The sequence below is a fragment of the Dermacentor silvarum genome, chromosome 2 (assembly GCF_013339745.2).
Source record: "Dermacentor silvarum isolate Dsil-2018 chromosome 2, BIME_Dsil_1.4, whole genome shotgun sequence".
NCBI classification, from domain to species: Eukaryota; Metazoa; Arthropoda; class Arachnida; order Ixodida; family Ixodidae; genus Dermacentor; species Dermacentor silvarum.
This window is the reverse complement of record NC_051155.1, coordinates 212,478,659-212,503,787: the sequence shown is the minus strand read 5'-3', so window position 1 is coordinate 212,503,787 and position 25,129 is coordinate 212,478,659. Positions and strand designations below refer to the sequence as shown.

Sequence of the window (25,129 nt, the reverse complement as noted above, 5' to 3'; positions counted from 1 at the left end):
ATGATCCTCTTGAAATTCCATAGTTGAAGACTTGTAAGCGTTCTGTTAAAATGATCGACTGCAAGAAACAGTACCGCTGCACGGGTAATATTCGGCTAGGTGAGCCTGATTATTTTGGTCATTGAGAACACAGTTTGTCGCTTCCATGAAGAAACATTCATGCTGGACTGAATTTACGGCAGTAGACAACGGTGCATGTAGCTTTGTTGCGTCGATTTTCCTCTCTTAGGTTAGGAGGCTCGGAACTGTACTTGCGTCCGAACATTGTGTTTAATTATTATTGCGGACGAATTTCTTTAATTTTTTAAGGGTATGCCATCCTACCTTCTTGCTCTTCCTATGGTTCCTGTCTGTCTTACGGAATAAAGTGTGTTATCACAATTAACTTGAGAAGAACAATTATAAATACCTAGTCATTTCTGTCGAATCTTTATAGCGGCAGTTTTGTATTCCCTAAAGCTACAGTTGCAACTGTGTAGACCTGTCCAATCTGAATTAAACACTCGCTCTGTAGAAATTAAATTCTAAAATTTTACCGTTACTTTTTTATTTCTTAGTAACCCCCGACAACTCCATCGCATTATAAATAGAAATATCCCAGTGCATTTTTTTTATTGCTTGCTCTTGCTTGCAAGACGTGACCAGGCCCATCGAGCCCTGCTAAGTTTTCTGCAGGACACTGACTTGGCCTCCCGTTTATAGACGTTATTTCTATTTTTGTGTTGTTTTTGTTTTGTTCTGTCTGTGTCTCCGTCGTTTCTTTATTTCCTCTTTTCTTTTCTCATATTTTCATTTCCTCTATTCCCTCCTCCTGTAGGAGTAGGCAGGCATTGTGCCCCTCTCGGTGGCAGTTGTCAGCTTGCTCCCTCCTTAATCCCTTTGTGTCCTTGTGTGTATATGTGTACAAATCAAATAATAATAATAATAATAATAATAATAATAATAATAATAATAATAATAATAATAATAATAATAATAATAATAATAATAATTCGAGTGTGCAAACGTTTTAGAAAAATATTGACGGCACAACGCATAATTTCAGCATAAAATGTGGGACGTCCACAACTCCTGACGAGTATAATCACAATGTAGACGTTGAATAGAAGCCAGAAAAGAAATAATGAAGGTCAGTAGTAGGAATAAGATGGATGCAACAAGCCACTACAAAATTTATCCGGTTAATATTTTCAAAATCCCAAAAACGTAATTCCAATCGCTTTCAATATAGTTAAGCAGCTAGTTCGGATGTTCTTAACGCCGTCTCTGTAAACAATGACAATGACCTAATGCCAACACGGCACCCAGGCATGTCATTCAATTGTATGTTAGCTTGGCTCTTTGCTTAAGTTTGTTCATTGTTATATAAAGCTCGCGAACATTTGTGTTTCGGAACAAATTATTGTGCTGAAACGTTCTTTCTGACCCTCTTGTGACCGCTGCATTTTTTTTTTTTTTTTGCTACATCACGAATGAAAAACACTGACACGCGTACGTCATTTTGTTCTATTTATACGTCCATCCTTAAAACATTCTCGCTTATTTATTTGTTATGATCCCTCGTAGCCCGTATAATTAGGTCTTGTTAAAGCGGTAAAAACACTGTTAATCTTGGTTTGTCGAGGTCAGAACTGAGCTTATACCGCCCCGGAAGCACGTCTTCGTCGCAAGCGTGTCATAGCAACGAGTGCTGTACGACACGTAATTGGCACCCGTCAGACCGATAACGAAGCTTTTGCTTGCGACGGGTCTTAACGAAGGCCGCTTGGTTGCAGCCACGCGCCTTTGCTCTCATATAAAAGCAGGGAATGAAAAAGCGGCAGTGATATGCCGTTCACGCTTATCACGCTTGCACAGGTGCTTCCCTCGGAAACGTCAGCAGTCTGTGAAGTGCAGGGGAGAAAGGAAGAAACTTACAGACAAAGCTTGCCTCCGCTGTTTATACGTCTATTTATGTTTTAGATCTGTCGAATTGTATTGTACGCGTCTTATTTATGGTCATCTAGCGTCTATTTATAAGTTTCTGCGGTACTGTTTCTTGTCTTCTTCCTTCGTTTACACTTTCTCCATCAAAGTGTCCGGCTCTCATTGTAAGAATTCAATAAGTCTCCATTTTTTGGTTATGCAGTAATATATCTCCCGGTCAAATTGCAAGGGTGGTCGTCCAGGTTTTGCAAAAAAAAAAAATTTGCCGCCCGTAATGCATCAAAGCAACTTTGCCGCATGGTAAGTATAACTGTGGTGGTGCACGCTTTACAGGAGCTACAAACCATTTCGGTTTAACTTCGTTGATCGCATGAACCCTATCTGGGCCGTACTTACAGTACGCGTCACGGAACGATGGAACGCCGCTTTCATCTATAAGCACGCGAAACGTATTTCGTCTTTAATTGTAGCATGTACGTTGTGTGACAACATGATGACGAGTCGACGCCGAACGACGCAGGATCTTTCCGGTGATAAAAGGGTAAAGAGAGAAAATTATTTGAGCTGGGCCGCTATCTTGTACGGGTGCCAAGAGCCGAAGTTCAGTTTCGCCTCACGCGATTGGCCTAGATTGGCCTAGGCCGCAATATCGGCGCGGCCTGGGCAATCGGGAGAGACGAAACCAGATGTCGGCTTTTCAAACGCGTACAAGATAGAGGCGCTGTATTAGTAAATTACCCTTCTATAATACCAAAAAAGCCACTCTTCCTTCGAGAAGAGGCTGCAAGCCAAAAAAGGTGCATAAAGAAACGACACGCAGTGACGCTGCCTTGAAGTTCCCGCACTAGCTCGCCGTAACACCACGGCGAGCTAGTGTGACGTCACATATTTGACAGCGTTTTGACGGGCATAGTCAAAGTTTCATCAATAAAGCTGGACTGCATTGTGTTCTAAAAGACCCAAAGACTCAACTTAGCAAGTTTTGAAAGCTTTTCACGAGTCACAACGGCACAAAAATACGAGAAAACGCATTGAAATCTATGACGTCACACTGACGTACCAGCGATAGGGTTTCGGCGCGAAATTCAAAAAATTGGAAATTTGACCTTTGTTGTCTCTTCTAATATTCAGCCTAACACCTCGAAATGGATATAGACTTCTGAAAGAATATTTCATCATTCTAAACTTATTTAACATTTCTCTTTAGTGTGCTTTAAATGTCACATACGGCGTTCTCTGGATACCATCGTCCTATCCTCACTCTTCGCATAAAGTCACGCTTGCGAGCCACAGAAGGAGAGAGCTGTATCAAAGTGAGAAGGTTTCTCGAGGTTATAAAGTTATCGTAGAATCCCGCAGCAACAGGCACGACGGTGATACATTGCCATTCAGAGTACCTACTTGTTACAAAGAATGCTACTTCGCTTTTCGAACTTTGCTACCACCTCTTTATCTTGTAGACTAGTTTAACACAGATGAACGGTATGTTGTCTCATGAAACGCGTCTAGAATTTAAGTAGAGTTGCATGGCCCACAAAAAAAATGGAAACACAAGCCAAAATATCATGCCGTAATGAGCAAACTCACCAGGCTATCCTGCACCGGTTGCTACGGCCACGCGAAACGTAGTGGCGTGGTTAACGACCAACACTTAATTACAAACGCGTGTCACCACGTCACAAAATATGACTACAAAAGCACTCCGCACACAAAGTTCATCATACCGTTCGCCTTAGCGCGGGTCACGAAAGGCTACGGGAATAAAAATTCGAACGATAACAATGGCCCCCCAGGAGCAGGGTCAGTAGACGAACGTGTCTGTTGCGAGCGCCGGTGCAGCGAAGCAATTAAAACGTAGTGCTCTTTTCGGACGCGCTACTAGCGACTGGCACCAGGCATACGATGGCGACTGGAGGGATAGGGATATTGTAAAGAGAGCTCGTGCGTGCACTGCAGCTATCTGTGGAAGGCGCGCGCCATGCAGGGGCACGTATTTCATGGCTGGGCTGAGCGGTGCATGCGACGCCCCGCAATTCCAGGAACGCCATCCGCGGTGTACGTGAACAGGTGGAGACCGTGGCTCCGGGTTCTGAGCCTCTGACTAGGCCGAAACTGTGCCAGCCAAGTTACACATGAAAATAAAGCCTTAGGCTTCATTTTTTAACAACAGAAACAGTCCCAAGATTTTGACTTATTTGTTGTAGTTTTATTCGTACCACGAGATTTGTATAAAATCAGGAGCACCTTGTTTAAGTATACTCAATATATTCCCCGTGTGTAATATCCGTTACACGCTGGGCACAGCTATACTACCAACAGCTACTTATTTTTTTTTTCAATGCAATGTCAAATTAAATAACGTGAACTGTGTTGCTTCCAACCTCTTCTAACGCCTGCAGACAATCCTACATAACACCTCTTAAGGCAAAGGCAAAATCGGGATATTAGCCAGAGGTCGGGCGTCATACCAGCAATAAGTGTTTAGTTTCAGCACGAGCTTGTTAGCTTGGTTAAATATGTTCCTGAAATGATGAAATATAATCTTAGTTGGCAAATCCCAAACGAATACGACTAACTTGTTTACATTTTTCTTTCGTCACGCACAGCTTGTTTCTTGGTGAATGTGCAAATACAACATGAAATCGCGTTACTTATTATTGTTGTGTGTAGTCTTTAATTCTTCTGTACTGCGCGTAAATCATTATATCACTGAGCTAACCTCGGTGACCTCATTGTTTACATTACAACAGAAGAATAGATCTAATTATAGCGGCGTACATGACATACAACGCATTTGGCGACAATGTATACTCGCAGCCACTTGACCAGGAGCAGTTTGAGCAGAAGCGATACAACAACAAATCAAAGCACGCCAAGCGAAGACGCTCCACGGTTGGACCAATAAATGCAAATAGCACGAGGAATGAAATATTGAAGCCTTTCTTTTTTTTTCCAGCTACTGAACCTCACTCTGCAGTGACTGCAGTCTTAGAATTTGCAGCTGAAGGCATGCTATGCAGCCTCTTGTCAGAGTAATGCATCTTGCAGGAAGCAAAGTTTAGGCAGGAGCATCAGGACAAGCTGCTTACCTTGGCCCCTATCAGGTCTTTCCTGTTTTCGATGATGCCCCAGGGGGCGATGCCGATTGCTACCACACGGCCTCGAAGCTGCGGCGTCCTTTCTGTGAGGAGGGCCTCTCCAACATGACGCGTCACACCTGAAACGTAAGCGCAGGTTAACACGAACATAAAGCAATAGTACGAAAAGAGGGTGTAACCGTCGGATGCCTTGGCTTCGGCATTTTTAAACATTTTTTGCCGAAAATGGCAGACTATGAATGAAACGCTGACAACAAATGCATACAGCTTCATAATATTTTTAACACCGCACCATTAGTCGGGAGAGACGAGAAATATGTACCAAATGAGACAGGGCTAGCATACTTTTTGCGTTGGTATATGAATAAGTATTGCTCCCTTTTACAAAAGCTTTCGACATTTCCCTAAACTTAACGGTAGAAAAAATAAAGCCCAGGTGAAAACGTGCACTTCTTCACCCCTTTGTGCTATGATCTGTATGATGGCACTATGTACTTGAACCCATATTCACAAAAACGTTCTTAAGCCAGAACTGTTCGTAAGAGTATGCTATCAACCAATCACGGTTTTAAACACGTCATTTGCAAAGTCGGACGGGTAATAAAAACATGTCTTTCTAAGGTTTTCTTTGCGTAATAGCTTTCTGAATCTGGCCCCACTACACGACCATTTCATTCATTTAGCTTTGCACTCACAAGCACGTAAGTAAACTCCAGTTGCTCCAACCGCGTTTTTTTTTTAACATAAACTCACGAAACGTGGACACTGAGTAGTAACCACAATTCAATGACAACTTTCTTTCCAAATCATTTGTATTTACGTGCGCTTGTATATCATGCGCCATACTCTTTCGTACTCTCATATATCTGTGCGTGCGTTATTTCATCAGGGTGTATTCGAACTATCTACAATAAGCAAGCAATCGATTAAACTGACGTAAACAACTGCTGAGAATTGTGATTTCACCCCGAGGAGACAGGAATCGCAGCGTTAGAGTACCGGTGTTTGTGCCCCCGGTGAATATCCACGCGCCGGTGGTCTTCGCGGCGCGCACCAGGCCTCGGCACAGCACCTTCTTGAGCTTTGCCTGCAGGTGAAAGTTGGCCTTGCCGCCGTGCACGGTGATGAGAAGCTTCGGCAGCTCGAGCTGCCACTCGCGTGTCAGCAGCTGCAGCACGTGCTCGGGACGGCTGTCACTCACCAGGCGCACGTACTGCGAGCCAACAACACACACCGAACACAACGGGTGATGCTTCAAAATGACGAAGCCAACTAACACTGGCCATATTTGATTTGACGCCGGAAAAAAAAGATATATTCGGTTTTACGCGCCAGACCAAGGCGGGGAAACAAATTACGCAAGTGAAAAAAAAGTCCTGCTTGAAATTTTTTCTTGGCTTGCTCTTCTTCACTCTTGCTTGCTTGTTCGTTTCTTTCTTTCTTTAATTCTTTTCTTCTTTGTTTGTTTCTTCATTTGTTTCTCTTTCTTTTTCTCTGTTTCTTTCTTTCTTTGTCTTTTCTTTGTTTGCTGGTTTGTTAGCTTGCTTGCTTTGAACTTGTGATAAATTGTGACAACTAATTTTCTAGTACAACCGGGAAGTTGTACCAAATCTACATAAATTTCTAACCGCATCGTCGGCTTTTTGTTTGCCATGTCATTTTTTTCTTTAACATACAAAAAAAATCTGTCTGTTTGTCTGTCGTTTTTTTTCTCTCTCTCTCTCTGTTGCCGCGCTTCAACAAGAGCAAGCATCATTGGCCAAAGAAAAGACCTAAAGGGAGAAAATAATATTCGTTTCGTCGTAGTACTGGTTGCGTGTACACCAGCTGTTCGCGCCTCGGATTTGCTGTTGGAAAGGCAAAAGTACAGCAAAGACGCGCAAGCACACAGAACTTCGGAAGCTACAGCAAAAAGAAAAAAAAAAAGGACGGGGGACGGAGGGGAGGAGGGGGGGGGGGGGGGGGGGGCAACCATTGAGGTGAAATAAACTAAAGCCAACAAAGCGTTCATCCAGCATGACACAAGAAATGCTTCGAAAGTGGATTTTCAGTATAAACGGCTCACAATCCCGATGCTGTGTTCAGGACTTGACTTTGCTTGTGTACGCGGAAGTGCAATTTCGAAACCAGTAGGAAGCGCATTGTCGTTTCTTTGACCCCTGCTCTCCTTGGTCTTTCTTCCCTTGCCTGTTTTCTCTCTTTTTCTTTCTTTTCCTTTATTTTTTTTTATTTTGTTGTCTGAGTGACCAATTGTAGTATGAAATAAAACGCCGTATCTTCTTTCAGACGCTCAAAAAGCTTGTTTACGGTCATTGGTTGTTTCTGGCGGAACACATTGCACAAAACTAATCCTGTCGTATGGCACTAGCACTTTCATCCAGCTGATGCATTTTCTTTCTGTAGCCCAAGAACATTAGCTGTGAAGCTAAACTGAACAACGTGGTGCAGAAGCTGTGTTGACGTTGCGAAAGCGGGATATCGTTTACATAATCTGTGGAGAAAGACAGTAAGCTGGTCGACGTCGCGTTGTAACCGCTTCAAGGCTGAAAATGTTTATACGCTTTAGTATATGTGCCACTAAAGAAATATTTGCACAATAATCGCACCGTCAGGTTTTATGACAAATGGGAAGAAAACACCATTGCCAGCGATTCGATGGGATGCGACACGCTTCGCGTTTCTAATTTGACGATAGGGTGATGCCAACCTAACAAGCGAGTGCCTTTTCTACGTTTCTATATTCGGCCTTGTTTGGAGAGCCTGCATAAAATGGTGCGAGTATTTCTCTATGCCCAGAGTGGGCAACAGGATCTATCTCCTTAACAGAGGAGCATTGATTGATTGATTGATTGATTGATTGATTGATTGATTGATTGATTGATTGATTGATTGATTTTTCACGCGGGGTGCATGCTTCAATAACATACTAATGAGTGAGCGCGAGCGACGGTGGCTCAACTTTCGCAAGGTACGGCTCAAGAAATAAAGTGACAGCGACGCTATACGAACAATCACGTCAATTTTTGAGACTATAGGAAATACAGCAGAAACGCATTTGAAAGTTTTTGCACGTCTGGAATGTATGCTTCGATTTCAAATGCATTCCGTAACAAGACGCACCTGCGCCTTCAGCGGGTGCGAGGTGCCCTGGAACTCGATGGTGCCGAACGCGTTGGTGGGTGACACGTCCGTGTGTCTTGAGATGGACCAGTGCTCTTCTGACTCGGGGGGCTGTGCCTGGCCACCTTGTGACGTAAGCGACGGCCGCGCCGACAGCGTGTGGCCGCCCAAAAGCTCGCCGCATCCGCATCTGTGTTTGAGCATTGGATAAGAAGGTTGAACTTGATATCGTAGAAAGAAATATAGCCTTATTCATTACTGGTGCGTTAAGACGCGACAACAGTCACCTAAAGTGCGGCGAATCTGCACTGTGAAGTTATACGACTTACGAAAAAAAGAATACATTGCGTCAAGATAAATGTGCAATCACGTCAGATGTTACAAGAAGCAAATGACATTAACAGCATTAGCTGCAGCTTAAATGGATCGACCAGAGCTCTACGTGTAAAAAAAAATCTGCCGTGATTGGAAAAGCGTCTGTAATATAATAATAAATGCGAACTTTCTTTACTCTCTTTCGGGTTATAAGACGCCTGCATGAGATAGGTGCTCGATGCTGTTTTTTTTTTAATTACTGTAAGCATTAATAATTGACAGAATGTTGTAGAAGCACTGCAACGTAGGTCGGGTAACGCCAATTCACGATTCAAATGGACAGTGCGACACCTCAGGGATAAAACGAAATGTTGAAAAACAGATGGGACATGATCCGTACAGCACACATGCAGTACGTCTCTCTGTTATTTTCCTTCACCTTCATTACGTCGCACTGCGCATGAGAATCATTTCCACTGCCATACAAACGTTTATATCTATGTTTGTGTTATTGGATGGATCAATGCCTTTCTAAAGAACAAAATTATGCTTGAAATGAGCTGTTTGTTTGTTGTTGTTTTTTTTCGTTGAAAATTTGTAGGATTATAGCGCAACTGTCAAGGCTATTCTGCATTTTGTTTATGTTATTGTAGCTGATAAGAACTTTCATATGACAAGAAGAGCAAGTTTTATACTTGTGTGCACAGAGTTTCGTGACATTTAAAGCGAGCGAATATTTGTCTGAAAAGAATAGTAAATTAACTTTCACTTGAGGAGAAGAAGGTGGTCGTATGTAACGAGCACAAACCGACGTACAACCATACCATCTCAAGCTCAGGAAAGTCGAATTTAAAATAGCTCGCACTTCCATATCCACTTCTGAACGGCACCTACACATTTCATTTCAAAGCGCACCCCACGCTGCTTTATTTCTACAGAAGGAAGAATGAACTCGCCTTTCCGGTTCTGCTTTAGTTGGTATAAACTTGACGCAGTCCCTCTTTTGAAAGGTGCATTCAATCCAGGATTTCTTGAGCTAAAATAGAGAGAGAGAAAAAAAAAGAACATCAATACGCAGTTCCAAAGGAGTAGGCATCTTATCTCTTCCCTTTCGAAGTAGAACGCGGGAAAGAAATAACATGGTACCTGAGACGTCCGTTATCTCACGCGTTCCACAGCAAAGTGTTTAATATAGAATACACCAGAAGCAAAACCTAGCCCCTTGCCCTTTAAGTCTTCTGGAAACAAACTCACATTTTTTTAGGTTTGCCTGAATATATTTACGGATTCACTACACATTGGTAACTGTCTCCCTTACGCTATGCGGGCCACGTGATCTCTGCTATTCCTGCCATTTTCTGTTCTTTCGTTCTTCGCTTTTGCACACACCCCAGACTCAACAGGCGTGCAACATTTTCCTTGTGAGCTCTTTGTAGCATTCATCGCTAGAGGGTGTTTTTATATGCGCTTATTATACTGACACTCCCTGTAACAACCTGAAACGGTATACAGGTGATTGGCAACGCGTTCATGCAACTTGTCTAATATGTTCCTCCCGCGATCACGATGAAATAACATGGTACACGGTGTGGGTATGAGATAAAAATCTAAGCTGACACAAGTTTACTGCATTCATTGCAAAATAAACCATAGTGCGATTAGCTACCCCTTTCTTTTCTTTTTTTTTTTTTGGGTGGGGTGGGGTTCTTGTTAAACATCTTATTGCCTCGAGCTCCGCACTTGCTATAGTGGCGTCAACACAAGCTTTGTTGGGACACGGTTGGTGAGCTGCTTTCCACAGACAGTTTCCTCATTCGGTATCAAAAAGAGTATAGCATTATCTTTGACATTTACTTGCTTCGTTGACTTAAGAAATCAGATATGAGTCAACAACTTCGTAGAAAAGGCAACTAAGTTGGTTGTAATCGTCTTGGTATCTGTGATAATACTCAACACAAAAAACAAGAACAAAGTCGTAATCGCGACCTACGTATGACAAAGCGCAACTATGTATTGTTCATTGCCAAAGAAACAACATTAAGGATGCTGCCGAAATGCCTGAAAAAAAATGAAAGAAAAAAAAAAAACCTTCGTCTCCCCTTTCACTCCGTGAAGATGGTTAACCAGCGAAGCTGAAACTTGTGGCCCCGGTGCTTATCACTGGGTTAATCCCGAGGCTTCATTAAAGTGTTTCTCAATTATGAGGTTACACACACGTTCGGCTGCGACGGAGAGAACGACGTCACGCTTGCGTTCGATACCTCGAGTTTGCTCGGCGGCATGCTTAGCAGCATTCGCCCGCCATTGCCGCTTGCGATTCTTCGAAATTAAACTGCTCCAAAATTAAATATGTTCGTTACGTAAGACAATGAATGGCTCCCCTTAAGCAATGGTTCATACCCCCGTAAACGTGGCCTCCCCATTACGACGACAGAACAGAAGTGAAATTCTACGCTGGAATGATGAGCGGCAACGAATCCAGCTGCGGAAGAACACGACGACGCTTGAACCAATGCTGATGATGATAGTTTTCTGTGGACAATCGATTTTGCCAAGCCATATAAAGCTTCGCTTTAAAAACGAACGATATTGTAACGCAAGCTGGGCAAGTAACCTTAGAATAGTTTCCGTGTATGTATATGTGTTTGTCAAGTTCATCGCATTGCACTTTAAATGAACTTGGGCCTGCTTTCACAAAACTTATCATATTTAATGGCCCTTCGTGATATTCTATAGGTACTGCGATTTGCAATATGGTCTATGGCACACAAAATAGCGAGCAGGCTTCTATCATGCCCTTTTTTCTTACAGCCTTTCTTTCCTGAAACCAGCCCTAATTAGGACTTTCCGGAAACCCTCCAGTAGGCATTAAATAAAAATACTTTTTGGCCACTGAGTTCATTTTGCCAAGCATTTCGCAATTTTCTCCTCACACCTTCGCGAAGGCCGTTTCTTGGCGAGGCCTACACGAAAAAGGAAATCACGTTCGAGCAGTGCAAAACTGCCCCCGCACTCTCGTCCACAGGCGTCTCAGTGCGAAACGATCGAACACAAGTGGAGTTCCGTGTCCCGTCGGTGAAATGCAGGCCGTATCACACCTGATTTCTCGGGTCGTTTAGACCGGCGTCCGTGCTGCCGTTATCGCTTAGTCTGGTTTTGTTCCTGCTTCGCTTGCTAAGCCCAGTGCGAGGTAACCGTCGTGTCGTTCTGCTCCAAAGCTCTTAACGTGTGCTCCCCCTATTTTTTTTTATTGCGATAGCAATTATATGGACCCTCAAAAGCAGATTTCTGCCGTCGGCGTCGCCGTCGCCGTCACCGTCGCCGTCGCCGTGAGGTTCCGTATGACGTCATTTGGAGATGAAATCGTCGCCGCGCGCCGAACGCTGTATGTGCGAGTGAAAGGGCGCGAGGGGCGCGTCTTTCACGGGGAGTGAACGCACGGCGGAGAACAAACGCGCGTTCTGCGCCGTGCTCGCTTAAGGGCTGCAGAAGTAGGCGTCTCTTTTCTCCTTTACAATCACCATATATGTAGAGCAAACGCGCCTTCTTCGGACGCGCGAGAGGCCGTGGGGGAGGGGGAGGGAAGGGAGGCGACGTTTAGCTGCGGCACCAAGTGCCTATTTATATCAGAGGCTCCAGCAACAGTCACCAACGCCGCACGCATTTTGAGCTAACGCGGGCAAAACGCCGATGGCGTCGACAACAGTTCTGCGTGTTGTTGCTACCAAAGCCGCTCACCTTACTTCGTATGACATTGCTGTGTTGCTATCGCATTCATTGCTTCGCCCTTAGGGCGAAACTGTGACATTTTATTTTAATGTTTCTAAAATGTATCCAACAATAACAACTTTTTTTTTCTATTTGTGTGCCAGTCAACATCTGTCGCGAAAGACCGTTCCCGCAGATTTTTTTTTTTTTTTAAGCGTTTGTTTCGTGAGACAGAAGCAAGGGTTTGCTATGTCGTGTTACGGCTATTGTTTCGCCCATGAGTAAGGAAAATGTAGGGCCGCTCATCGATATTATGTGTTGCTTTGCCTTCAGCACTTTGATTGATTGATTGATTGATTGATTGGTTGGTTAGTTGTTGATTGATTGATTGATTGATTGATTGATTGATTGATTGATTGATTGATTGATTGATTGATTGATTGATTGATTGATTGATTTACGATGCACCTAAATCTAAGCATACACGTGCACTTGCATTCCGCCCGCCGCATCAACATGCGGCCTCTGCAACCAGTATAATCGAGCCCGTCACCTCGTGCTCACCAGTAAAACATCACAGCCACTGATCAGCCGCGGCCGATGGCCACAAGCACCGAACCGAGTCTTTTCTCATAATGGAAGGCCAGCACTCACGTGCTAATAATTATTTACGCCACCATTTAAAGCGTGCGTTTGCTTGCAAAACAAGTACTCATAGCCCGAGGAAGACAACGTTCTATGCAAAGCTTTCGTATGAACAGTAAAAAACTGCTGCAGAAGACATAGGTATAACATACCTCGTAAATGCAACCATTCTATAATCAAATGGTCGTTTGAAAACATTTAAATTCTACGCTCAAATTCTCATTTAAGTTCTACTCTTAAAGTCGTGCATCTCAAGTACACTACTTTAAATACACCTCCTCTGTTCCATTGCGATGAACGTCGGGGCGGATAATGCGCTAGCTTGATTGCTATGCAACGTGTCCGCCGCTAGCAACATACCATAAGAACCATCTTACTCTCTACGGAGCCTCTCATTCCGTATTATGTTTTCTTTCACAAACAGCTTTCTCTCCGACTTCCCTGTTTCTACGATACGCAAATGCAGCTTACTTATTGCTCCGTTTTATTCCATCGCGAAAAGGCTGGGCGTTACCAGGTATCCTAGTTTTCGAAAACTTCGCACACCGTGCCTGGCGCGAAGGCGAGACAACCGGAAGGAGAACGCGGTTTTGCGTCAGAGCGCGCAGCCCGCGGGTGAGGCTGAACGATTTTCCGGCTGGACCTGCTGCGGGCAACGTTGCGGTTTGGGGCGCCTGCTTTCGCATGAATCGCGCGTGCGCTGTTTTGCATATCAGAGCAGCAGGGGGGAGCCGGAGCTTAGCGCCGGTGAGGTGGCTCTAAGCGAAGCCCAAGGTCGCCCACTGGTCGTCGAAAGCGGAAGCTGCGTGCGGACGCAAGCGGAAGTTGTATGCATCAGACAGGTGCGTTTTGTGGTTATCTTAATTTGAACGTGAGCGCTGCAAAACACTCCCGTCTCTGCAAATGCATCCTGCTTTGAAATTTGCCAGCTACGCTTCCCTTAGGAAACAATTTACCTATTATACAAAGTTAGAGAGCCAGAGAGAGAGAGAGAAAGGGCGCGGGGGAGGGAGAAGGAATAGAGGTTAACATTACCGTACATTGCACTACCGGATCTATTAGGATTGCCGTCATTCATTTATATATGTAAATAATGTGATGAATATGTTGTAACGGACGCTGACACTGATGACCTGCTCTTTGAAAATGCACATTTTCATGCTGTAATGGTCAAAAGAGGACACCAGGGCACCAGGGCTGGTGTCCATCTTTCATAGATGGAAACAGTAGGCAGCTATTCATGCTTAACTTTTCCTCCCGGGTTCCTCCTTTGATCGTATGTGTCATGAACAGCACATATTCTGCATAATATTGTTATGGGACCATTATCCTGCGGAGGGAGAGAAACTTGCAGGGTAGCGGACGAGAAAAAGGACGAGGTGCGTCTCGGTTCATCATCCTTGTTGTTCTGACTTCGCTTGCGGTTTCGAGGCAAATATTGCTAGCGAACCTCCTGTTGGAACACGTCCACGTGACATCTCGGTTGAAGGTGCGAGGTACGTCCAAAGCGCGCCACGGAACTTAACAGTGCAAACCTTTGGAGTCGTTCATGCCATGTCCAGTGAGAGCACCTCTGGTTGAGCCACGGCTACCATAATACCGGTTGTCTTTGTCACTCCCGAGAGATCCTGGCACTTTCTCCGGCACAAAAAAATGTACACGTCGAAGACTGGCTGACTGAATACGAGCGAGCCACCAAAATTAAATCAATGCTACCGGCAGGGTACTAAATGAAAGCGCGCGTTGTAACAATGAAGCCTTGCAGAATCTATAATCAAGGAAGACTGCAACTTTGCCAAAATATTCATTCAACGGACAAAATAACCAAGTTAGAAACTGCGATCAATGTAGCCTTAACTCGACCTAACCATTTAATAAACGTAGTTTACTTCAGCGAGTGTAATGCGAACTCCGACAGAGAAATTATATTCTTCACACCAACGAAACAAGGTGGTTAACAACGTTTACCAATTTGACCACTACTATATAAAGAACTGGAAAGAGTCCATGGGCTCTGCGATGTCGCTCTACTGCAGCCGCTAAAAAAAAATCGCTCCAAATTGTTGCTGTCATATACTGTACAATAAATAATGATTCCGCATGTTCGAAAGATGTTGAGGCAGAATTAGTCGTAGATTTAGCAGTTGTTGCCTCTAAATTTAGTTGGGTGCTTTAAAGTTTTAATCGAGTCTGATAGTACACTCGCCCGCACGTTCGAAGAAAGCCAGTAACATTTCACGTTTCTCCGAGCTGTTGCATATTCCAGTGCTATAACGGGTGACCTAAATGCCGCTGTTTTACGCTTTGTTCTACAGACAATCACAGGCGCACTTAGCTACATTTATGGCTGAAATTTTGTTTAGTTTTTACTATATCCTCTTTTATTGTTGCCTTCACAAGATTTCACATAAAATTATCAGTTTCTCCTCTCCTTGTCCTAGTGTTTCACTATCAAATTAACTGCTCGCCAAGCACTACGATGCTAAAATTCCGTCTAAAGCTGGGACTATGCGTCGGTCGTATTATGCTGCTATAAGCGTACAGGCATTGCACAATAAAATAGGAAGAATCTGATGGCGGTAACATAGCGAAGACAACATATATGCCTATTATATATATATATATATATATATATATATATATTCTCACGAGTATCTTGCTGATGCTGTACGGAGCTCAAACTACTCTACAGACATAATGGGAGCAATCTTTCCCGCACTAACCGTTTGCGCTGCAGTAGCATCCGGAAAAGCTGCTATACTGAACGCAGGCGACTGAACTTGAGCAATACTGAAATCATGGTCAGCCCCTACGTGGTCCTTCTCACACCGGATTGTGAGTGAGCCATTTGGATTATTTTCTGTTTGTTTGCTTGCTTGTCTTGGATGGAATTTTTTGTGTTAATATAACTGGTTACCAAGGTGGCATGCAAACACACTGTGAAAGCGACGAAAGGACAGAGTTATACTAAATGACAAAATATGCTCGTGAAAAAAAACGAAATCGCGCGAAACCTCAAATGAAACCAAGATTATTCTCAATTTAAACATCCTTCTTCACGCAATACTGTAAGAGCAAAGTAAACAATCAAAGCCCTATCAGGCAAGCTCCCACGATCTGGGGAAGCTCAAGCGCTAGGCCACTACGGCGTAACTCAGGACTGGGGAGAAAGACGGACACGCCTAAAGCAATCGATGAACGTGTGCGTAGAATCAGCGTGACGCAACTCGACAAACCCTGTTCGCCTATTTGTTATCTCGGTCGATAAGGAGGGCACCAGCTCTGTCTCGAAAATACCTATAGCTCCTCGCTCCGAAGCAATGCCCTCAGCATGCTTGCAAAATCTACGAGCAGTGGAATTCCCGCTTTCTCCTGTTTGCGTATCGGGCTCGGGAACCATGCACTGTTTGGGAAAGCCTGCCTGCATGCTCTTCGACCGGTGCGCGCTAGCCCTAGTTTTCTATGCATGCATGCGGGCGGAACGGCCGGCGGGTGTTCACATTCCAGAACGACACTGGCCTCCCAGTGTTGCCAGGCACGGTTTGCTAGACTTGTGGGCGAGAAGGATAGGAGCACATGCCTCATGGAATCGCACTTTGTTTTGATTGCATTCCCTCTACTCCAAGCCGCCGCAGTGGCTACGTCATTGCGCTGTAGCGGTTTTGATCCCGACCTCGGCGGCCGCATTCCGATGGGGGCGGAATGCAAAAACGATCATGTGCCGTGCATTGGGTGCACGTTAAGGAGCCCCAAATGGTCGAACTTATACCGTAGTCTCTCATTACGATCTGCCTCATAATCAGATCGTGCTTTTGGCTCGTAAATTTAAGGAACCTAATTTGACTTTTTTTTTTTTTGCCGCTTATCTAGTACGAAGTGGTTTCTCTTGTGTTTTCTTGAAGCAGATACTGCACTGTCGAGACCAGTAGCTTGAGGCCGACGTTCCGCGCACAAGTGCACCGAGCGTATAAGAAATACGCTCGCAAAATCCGCGCTAGCACGGGCGATGTTTGCAAATTGGACGTCGTTTGCACTTCTGTTTTCAACAGAAACCATGCAGTTGGTGACGTAGAATAACCTGGAGGAAAATTGTGTATTTTAAATGCTTTATATATATATATATATATATATATATATATATATATATATATATATATATATATTATTCATCGGCTTACTATGAAAAGGAGTAGCCTCTCAACAGCAAGCTACTTTGGACCGGTTGGTATACATAGTTTGGCGAAGAAACAGCGCTTTTGAACGGGACAAGATGAGACGAGACACACGAGCGCTTGTGTCTCTTGTCCTGTTCAAAAGCGTTGTTCGTTCGCTCGAGCAGCTCGCGCCGCGGTTTCAACATCACCTATCATCCACGTTTTCAAAAAAGAATGAAAGAAGAGACACGGAGACAGCATGAAGGAAACCATCAAACTTCGGGAAGTCAAGACGACATTTCGAAAACTATATCCACGATCATGATTATACACTAATACAGCCAGAAGGAGAAAGAAAGAACCAGGCAAGCTATCTTTCCTCAAATCCTTCAGTATTACACTGTGCATTACAAACGATTGCGACAAGCATTTAGGCCGGTTTGCGTAGGCGCTTTCAAAACCACGTTGCTCAATTTAACGAGGCTTTGTTACCAGGTCGCAAAAAAATGCTTTTCGGGAGCAGGGGATCGCTTCGATCGCACCGCGAGCTTCGATTCAACCAGTTTGTTGATTTAAAGCGGTTAATTTCCGGTGAAGTAACACTCGCCAGGCTGGGATAACATCTGTGTCAACTCAGCAGTGACGAGGGCACCGCTATCGAATACCAGGATAACGAAACACGTATACAGATAATGAGAGCGCAGGTAGGAATCGGAAGCTACCCGATATTCCTCAGGATCAGGCCTCACTATACGCTCAGAATGCGACCCGCATTTTGGCCGCCGCTCTAACGCTGCAACGTTTCAGGGACGCTGATGCGAGAACTCCCAAGCGGAGTGTGCGTTTAAAGAATACTCTCTTAACGTGCCGTGCTGCAGCGAGGTGGCGAGGGAGCCTCTGCTCCGATTATGAACGCACGATTGCTAATTAACTTATCGGGAATTTGCAGGTATGCGTGTGTAGAGGCATAAGAAAAGGCGGTATGCTAATTCGGATTACACCCACATTATACTCTATGCGTAACGCTTGCAAAAGCATCTGAATTAAATAAACTGAAAACGCGCCTTAATGAACCTTCTTAAGCTTCACTGATGCTGTATACACAACTGGCACTGCAAACCTACTTAACGAAGGTGAATGCTGACTGAGCTAACGCCGCCGACCGCAGAGAACTGCTTTCGGGCGATCGTAGACGAAATATGCGAACTTCATCCATGGCAAGGATGCCTCCATCCTTTTTGCGCGTCGGGAAGCCCGAAGTCATTGCAATAGTCTGCGTGGTCATTATGTTTTTTATGGCCATTAGAATCAGCTGCAGGCAAGTGAGAAAAACAGCGCCGGTACGATAAATGTAAGAACGTGAAGAGAAGCTCGGGGTTTGATATGTGCTCTTCGAGAACGCCAGGTCGAATACGATGAAGTCGCAGAAATTCCATAATAAGCGGCATTATGAGCTGCCAAATGGAATGTTCGTATCCGTACGGACGACTTTCGTCTTAATATTTAAGAGCTTACGGCATCCTGCGGCCTTAAAGCACATTGAAGTACTCGCTGGTCACTATACATGCTTGTATAGTCTGAAATCTTATTGCAGGTTGGAGAAGGGTCTTCATGCTAATTGATTTATGGAAAATAAATTTTCTAGTACCAGCGCTTTTTTTAGAGCGGTAGCTGTTATGGGCTCTCCTTGTCGTTTGGATGTCGGCCGTGGCTGGAATTCCAAAATCATCTGCGAGCAAATGACAAAGAACGAAAAGTTCTCATTGTGCCACGTAGGTTCGAACTCACGACCAACAGATTGACTGTCCAGAACTCTACCTCTCAGCCACTCTGCCAATGCTACATCAGTGGACAATGCCGATTCTGGAGAGCGCTATCTTTCCAGCAGTTGCCATGATCGGCTGACGCCCTCGCATCATCTGTGTTCTGGGTAAAGCTGCAGGCGTGCCCGCCTTCATGTTCTAGCACGTCGCCTTCATAGTTGTGAAGGCCGTCCTAAATTAGTATTTCTTCTTCCACATGTAATGACAATGATAATGATTATGATGGTGGACCTCTTTTATGGCTGGTAACCCACAAAGGAGCAGTGGCCAAGAATTGGGCAGCAGGTGTAGCTCAAGAAAATTCTTATTTGAAAACGAGAAACGCAGAGTAAAATAAAAAAACTTAAAACCCCTCTCCTACCGGGAACAGGGGTGCACGCGAAGCTTGTCCAACCCTAGGGAAGAGTTTGGTTAGTTTTTTTGGGCGTTTGAGACATTCACGGGCCCGCTGCCGTTCCTTCAACGCCCCAGCCTGCTCTTCGGCAGAACAATCCAAACACGGCCTCCCTATCGGACTGCCGGGCCTGAACTGGCGGGAAACGGCGGGCACGAGGCGAGCGAACACGCGATAACACCCTTTCCCTCCTCCGGAGGGAGGGAACTCCTCTGATTGGCTGGGGGTATGACGTGATCGCGCGCGCCAGCTGCGGGCGCCCCATCTACTTATTCATGCATGCCAAATGCCGCTTGAAATGGCGTGTCTTACGAACCGACAGTGGCTGAATTAGTTAGCGTGGTGGCCGCGCAACCCGGAGGTCGGTGGTTCGATTCCCCGGCCCGACGAGCAATTTTTAATTTCGCGCCGCTTGGGTTTTTTTGTACGGCAACATCAACACCGACACGAGTGAGGTAAAACAAGCTTCGCTTGAGAAAGAAAAGAGTTCGGAATAATTAGACTAGTATTCGAGCGGGGCAGTCAGACTAATGGAAGGTAAAGGTTATAATCAAGGAGAGAATAAATGCGATGACGATGATTGAGGGTGCCTGTTTCGTCTTCATTAGTCTTCTTCCAGTGCTCGCGGCTTCATCACATGTTTACGGAGCGGCGCTGAGATAGTCTCGTTTTCTTCAAGGATAGCATGAGACCTAACAATGCAGTAGCCAAATATGAATTTGAAAAAAGCCGACCACCGATGGGCGAGACTTCAGCACCGGCCGGGAGGGGCAAATTCCACATAGGAAGGAGTCTCGCACTTCGTTTGCTTCTACAAACGAGAATGTTCGCTCGCACCTGCGAATCCTGACACCAACGCATATGGCACGAAACAGCTGCTCCGCATTATAACGCACCAGCTATCGCGTCACCGTTTGGCATTATGGGCGAAACTGTTTTTATTTTTTCTTGCGATAGCAGCGATTTTATAATCCTTCTTCCACTCTTGAGTTTCGACGCCCAGGCTGGCACTTGTAAATGCTATATTCCTTATTTTAAACGCCCGCGGCATTTCCCGCTTGCGTACCTAATGAGCAGTACTGTGCTTATGTGTCCAGGCTAAGATATAGGTGTAAACAAAATTAGCACTGTGATTGCTATAGGGATATTTTATGCTTTTTATGCGACAAGCTGCAGCCGGCCCCATTTTACGTTGTCATCATCCCAACTTAGATGTTCTTTCGAAAAAAAAAAACGAAGGTAAATGTTTCTTTTTTTTTTTTAAGGCCCGACGTTGGTAGTCGTGATGGAGGAGACGTGCCACCAGGCGTCAGCGTGGGTGCATCAACGCCTAAGGGCGCTTTAGCCACAAAACACCAATAGACATTATATATCAATGTGCAATAAACATTACACTACTTCTGTGAAGACACGTTTCACTTTCGTGTTCTATACCGATTCCTATATAAGAGGGATCAACCACATTTTTTTAAGGCCGAGTATAACTTTTCATTGCCATTCAATCGGACAACTAACATCAAAAATACTGATCTGCACTGAGTGAAAGTTTTTTTTTTCAGAAAGAGGTTTGTTGTATACAAAGAAACATATTCAAATTAACACCAGTTTTGAGATAAGTGTCAAGCTTGCGGTAAAATCACTGTTCCACTTACATTTTTATCAATACTCGTTCTCATACATTGAAACATTACTGAAAAACCAATGTGCTTCATTGCAAACATTGCGAACGCATATCTCAAAAGTGCTGCCATTCTCAAAATGCGCGCCATAAAGTAAGTAGTTTAAACGTTAATTAGCAAACTATGTTAATTAGAATATTGTTAATTTCGAGTTATCGGGAAAATAATGAACAGCTCTTAAGTAATCCAGCTCATGGATTATAATTCCGCTGCACGCTACAGGTGATTTTCCTCCATAAAGAACACTCCACATATATATATGTATATATATATATATATATATATATATATATATATATATATATACAGGGTGTTTCAGCGAACACTTTCAAAATTTATTTAACGTTGCCTGTGGCAGATAGCCCAATTCTAGTTAATGAGCTGGTCTACTCGACGAGGCGGACATTACTTGCACAAGAAATTGAAATGCATAATCGAGTAATTAACAAAAATTTACTAATTAAGTTTTTAACTAATTACCTGATGGCCCATATTGCAATTTACAAATTGTAGCCATGGAGTTCACAAGGCGGATCCACTTGGAACGAATTCTCGGGATGACACAAGTTTCGAGATATTAATTCCCGAACTTTGCGGAGAAATGCATTGGCGTTCCAGTTAGTTGCTTGACAAAATGTCGCTTTATGCATTGAAGCACAAAATTAATTGGAACACCAATGCATTTCTCCGCAAAGTTCGAGAATTAATATCTCGAAACTGGTGTCATCCCGAGAATTCGTTCCAAGTGGATCCGCCTTGCTAAGTCCACGGCTACAATTTGTAAATTGCAATATGGGCCACCAGGTAATTAGTTAAAAACTTAATTAGTGAATTTTGTTAATTATTCGATTATGCATTTCAATTTCTTGTGGAAGTAATGTCCGCCTCTTCGAGTAGACCAGCTGATGAACTGGAATTGTACTATCTGCCGCAGGCAACCTTTCAGAATTTTTGAAAATGTTCGCTGAAACACCCTGTATATATATATATATATATTCAGATCAGTAAATAATTATACTACCCCATCAATAAAAACAAAAAACATTTTGGCAGTTTGTACCGTCTTTCCAGGAAAGGCTTTGGGAGCCAAAGGGTTAAGGCAAGCGAAGCGGCCAAACATACAAAAGAAAAGAAGCTCAAAACAACAATCAAGATCAATTAAATGTAGCTAAAAATAAATAGCCGAAGCTTGAACGTTGCCGTAACAGAGCGTTGCTATCATGTGCCCCAAGTATGTCCTCAGTGGTTGCTTCACCGCTAGCATCCCATGCAGCTCAAGTAACAGTAATATATGCTAGATATGATTTCGCAAAAACTGCTAAAAGCACGAAAGAAATCAATCCGAGCACGGCGCATGCAGTTATATTGGATTTCCTGACAGCCCATGGCAGGGGGATAGTCATAGAATGCCATATAGCTCTGAACTTGGCTTCCGCCAAAAAAATTTATGATAATAACAGATTGGGGTGTCTAAAGCCCGACAGCACAATAATGAGACTAGGCCTGGGTCTTATGATATTTCCCGTTCATTGGAATGACATTTTTCGTTGACATGAAAGAAAAATAAAATTACGAAAATTCTGATTCCAGAGTTTTTAAAGAAAATAATAGCTTCCGCTGAAAGTAGAACAAATAGCACGTTTTGATATTGCTGTTCTTGCCTTTCGAGATTTCTTTGCGGCAATTTTTGCGGCTCAATGATTCTCGCTACCGGGAATCCCATCGCCATACCTCTAGATTCTTTTCCCATCGTACTTCTTGTCACCTACGCCTGTCAGGACGTCTTACGGCAGTGCATGCGCATTACACTTTTTTTAAGTATGACTCCGAATTTCTCGGAGCCAGTTTTTGTCGAATGGGGCTTTCGCTTTTTCATTGTGTAGATTGTGCAAAAGTTCGTGCAATAAAAGATGTGAAAATAAAAGCGGTGAGCTACCACATACTTAAATGAACCGGCTTAAGCATGCACTTTCGCAATTAAAAAAAAAAGCTTAAAAGTCATTCAAAGCGATCGCTCGCAAGAGTTTGCAGTCCGGAAGTTGTTAGTTAGACAGCTACAGCGTCTCCTCTTGTTCCCGTAGTGATTTTAGTCTTATGAAGCCAATTTGGTATCAAATGCAATAAAATATTCCAAGCAGAAAAAAATTTGAAAGTGAAAGCTTCTTTCTCTCCCGTATTTTTTAAATCTCAACAGCGTTATACTTCCTTCATTTTTCACACGTAATCGAATACTACTTCTTAGTTCAGGAAGCACTTACTCCAAGTGTTTTTCTCATGCTTTCCCGTTGCTTTAAGTTTCTTTCTTTTTTTCTGGTACAAGCATATCTACCCGTGGAACGCGAAACATCTGAAACAAGCTGAATCCAGTTTTGAAGAAATCATCTAGGTATTTTCTTATTCAGACTATACTCTGCTGTGGCATTAGTGAGCTGTTGATTCGAGCGTTACTGTCAACCACGAGGACGTTTTAGACATACGTGTAGATATGAGCGTTGTCATCAATTTAGAGATGCGAGGACTCGAAAAAAGAACCGAGAACATGCACGTGCAAAACTTCTTGCTTTTTTGCATGAAATTAGAAAAGAAAAAAATTGTGGTAAGTTATTCAACCGAGTGAGGCGCTTGCAGGTAAATCATGTGAAACTCGCTTTGGTGTGACTTTGTGAACATAAACAATTATGCCGCACACTGTCACACCAAGTTGGCGTAACGTTTGAGAAGTCAGGTTGTGCGCGGTGTCTCCATCTTGGTTCCTCAGTGTGGTAGGTGGGCGGCAACTTGGATGAGCTAGTATTCCACGACGCTTTGTGATGTTTATGTTGTAATGGACGCTGACACTGATAGCCTGCTCTTTGAAGATGCACATTTCCGGATGCCGATGCAGTTTATGGTGTAATTGAGACAGGAGGACATCAGGGCTGGTGTCCTTCTTTCTTAAGACGGGAACAGTCGGCAGTTTACTCATGCCTAAATTTTGCTTCAGCGTCAGTCTTAATAAGTGAAGAGAAAATGAGAAGACAAAAGACACCCCCTGTCTCCTGTTTTTGTTCTTTCCTAATTTTCCTTCACTCACTCTGAGTTGCGCTAATGTGAAGAAAATGTTTCAGAGTGGCAACCTCGGCATGCATCGCTTAACTATCACGTGACGTGGTATTGAATCATTTAGGAGCATAAAAGCGACACGAAGAACCGTCCCAGCGATGTTTTAACTCACCAAGATTCGAAAAAAATATGGCCTTGAAAGCCAACTTAGATGCCTTTCCATGGACGCTTGGACCTGCGCTCAGAACATAATTTGCCCTTAATCGAATTTAAAAGCCCGCATGAGCCACGGCAGTGGGAAATACGTGCAGTACGTTTCACTATAGCTGTGCTTTTATATACTTGCGTATTGAGGCGTCGATGTAAGAGCACCACCCTAATCTCATTTTTCACCATGACGGCACAAGAGTGTACTTGGCTTTTGGTTTTATCCTAGCAAGGAAATGACCCCCATAGGAGCTCCTTGCTTCTCAGCAATTTCAAATTCTCTCAAAGCCTTAGTGGTATCGCTTTTCTACGGCGGGTCCTCTGGTTGTACAACTCGAACTGACAGGCTCCTATAACAAAATTTTGAATATAATGCTTCAAACAGTGGTTCTATTAACTAGACTTCACATCAGGTGAACTTTTTGGGCATCTCAATTGTTTTCTCTTTCAATGAATCTTTTTCATAAAGCATAATGTATTATGTGAGTTCTTTGTGTTCTTCCAGTGACGGGAACAGATGCCCGCCACTTAATACGAACCTTTCCAGCCTATCCACCCCAATGCCCTGCTCTTGTGTAAGCTGGCCATTTTTGGCCGACTTTCAACTGATCAAAAAGCCTAACAATCCATATATTTGTTGTTGATTAGCAACAGACAAATGGAGAGGTGAGCTACATTGTAACCGGCTATCCATACATACATTTAAGGCTACCCAATCCCCAATACCACCTACACACATACCACAAACTCATAAACATACTCAGTCCACAAAAATAAATGGAAGAAGAATAAAGCGAACCAAGAGAAGCATTCAATGTGCACCTGTATTAATAAAGATGTTTTGGTTGCACAGCGGGCGCAAACATCTACTATAGGCGCACACTAGAATTTCATTGTTCTACCACTCCTGAAAGGGAATGCTCAATACACGTAGAGTTCGCAAGGATCTAGAAATCAGATCAACAAGATTACTGCCTACAAAAAAAATTATCACCGCATGGCTCTCAAAGCAAATATC

At 43.7% G+C, this 25,129-nt stretch overlaps 1 protein-coding gene across 1 annotated transcript in view; it reads right to left on the bottom strand.

The window, feature by feature from the left end:
* LOC119440691 (transient receptor potential cation channel trpm) overlaps nt 1-25,129 on the bottom strand; it is a 207,414-nt gene that overhangs the window by 32,979 nt on the left and 149,306 nt on the right. Inside the window, exons 2-5 of the mRNA XM_049663014.1 lie at nt 9,416-9,495; nt 8,145-8,334; nt 6,024-6,237; nt 5,016-5,143 (exon numbers count right to left, since the gene is read on the bottom strand). Of these exons, the coding sequence (XP_049518971.1) occupies nt 5,016-5,143; nt 6,024-6,237; nt 8,145-8,334; nt 9,416-9,495 (612 nt within the window). The remainder of the gene's footprint in view (nt 1-5,015; nt 5,144-6,023; nt 6,238-8,144; nt 8,335-9,415; nt 9,496-25,129) is intronic.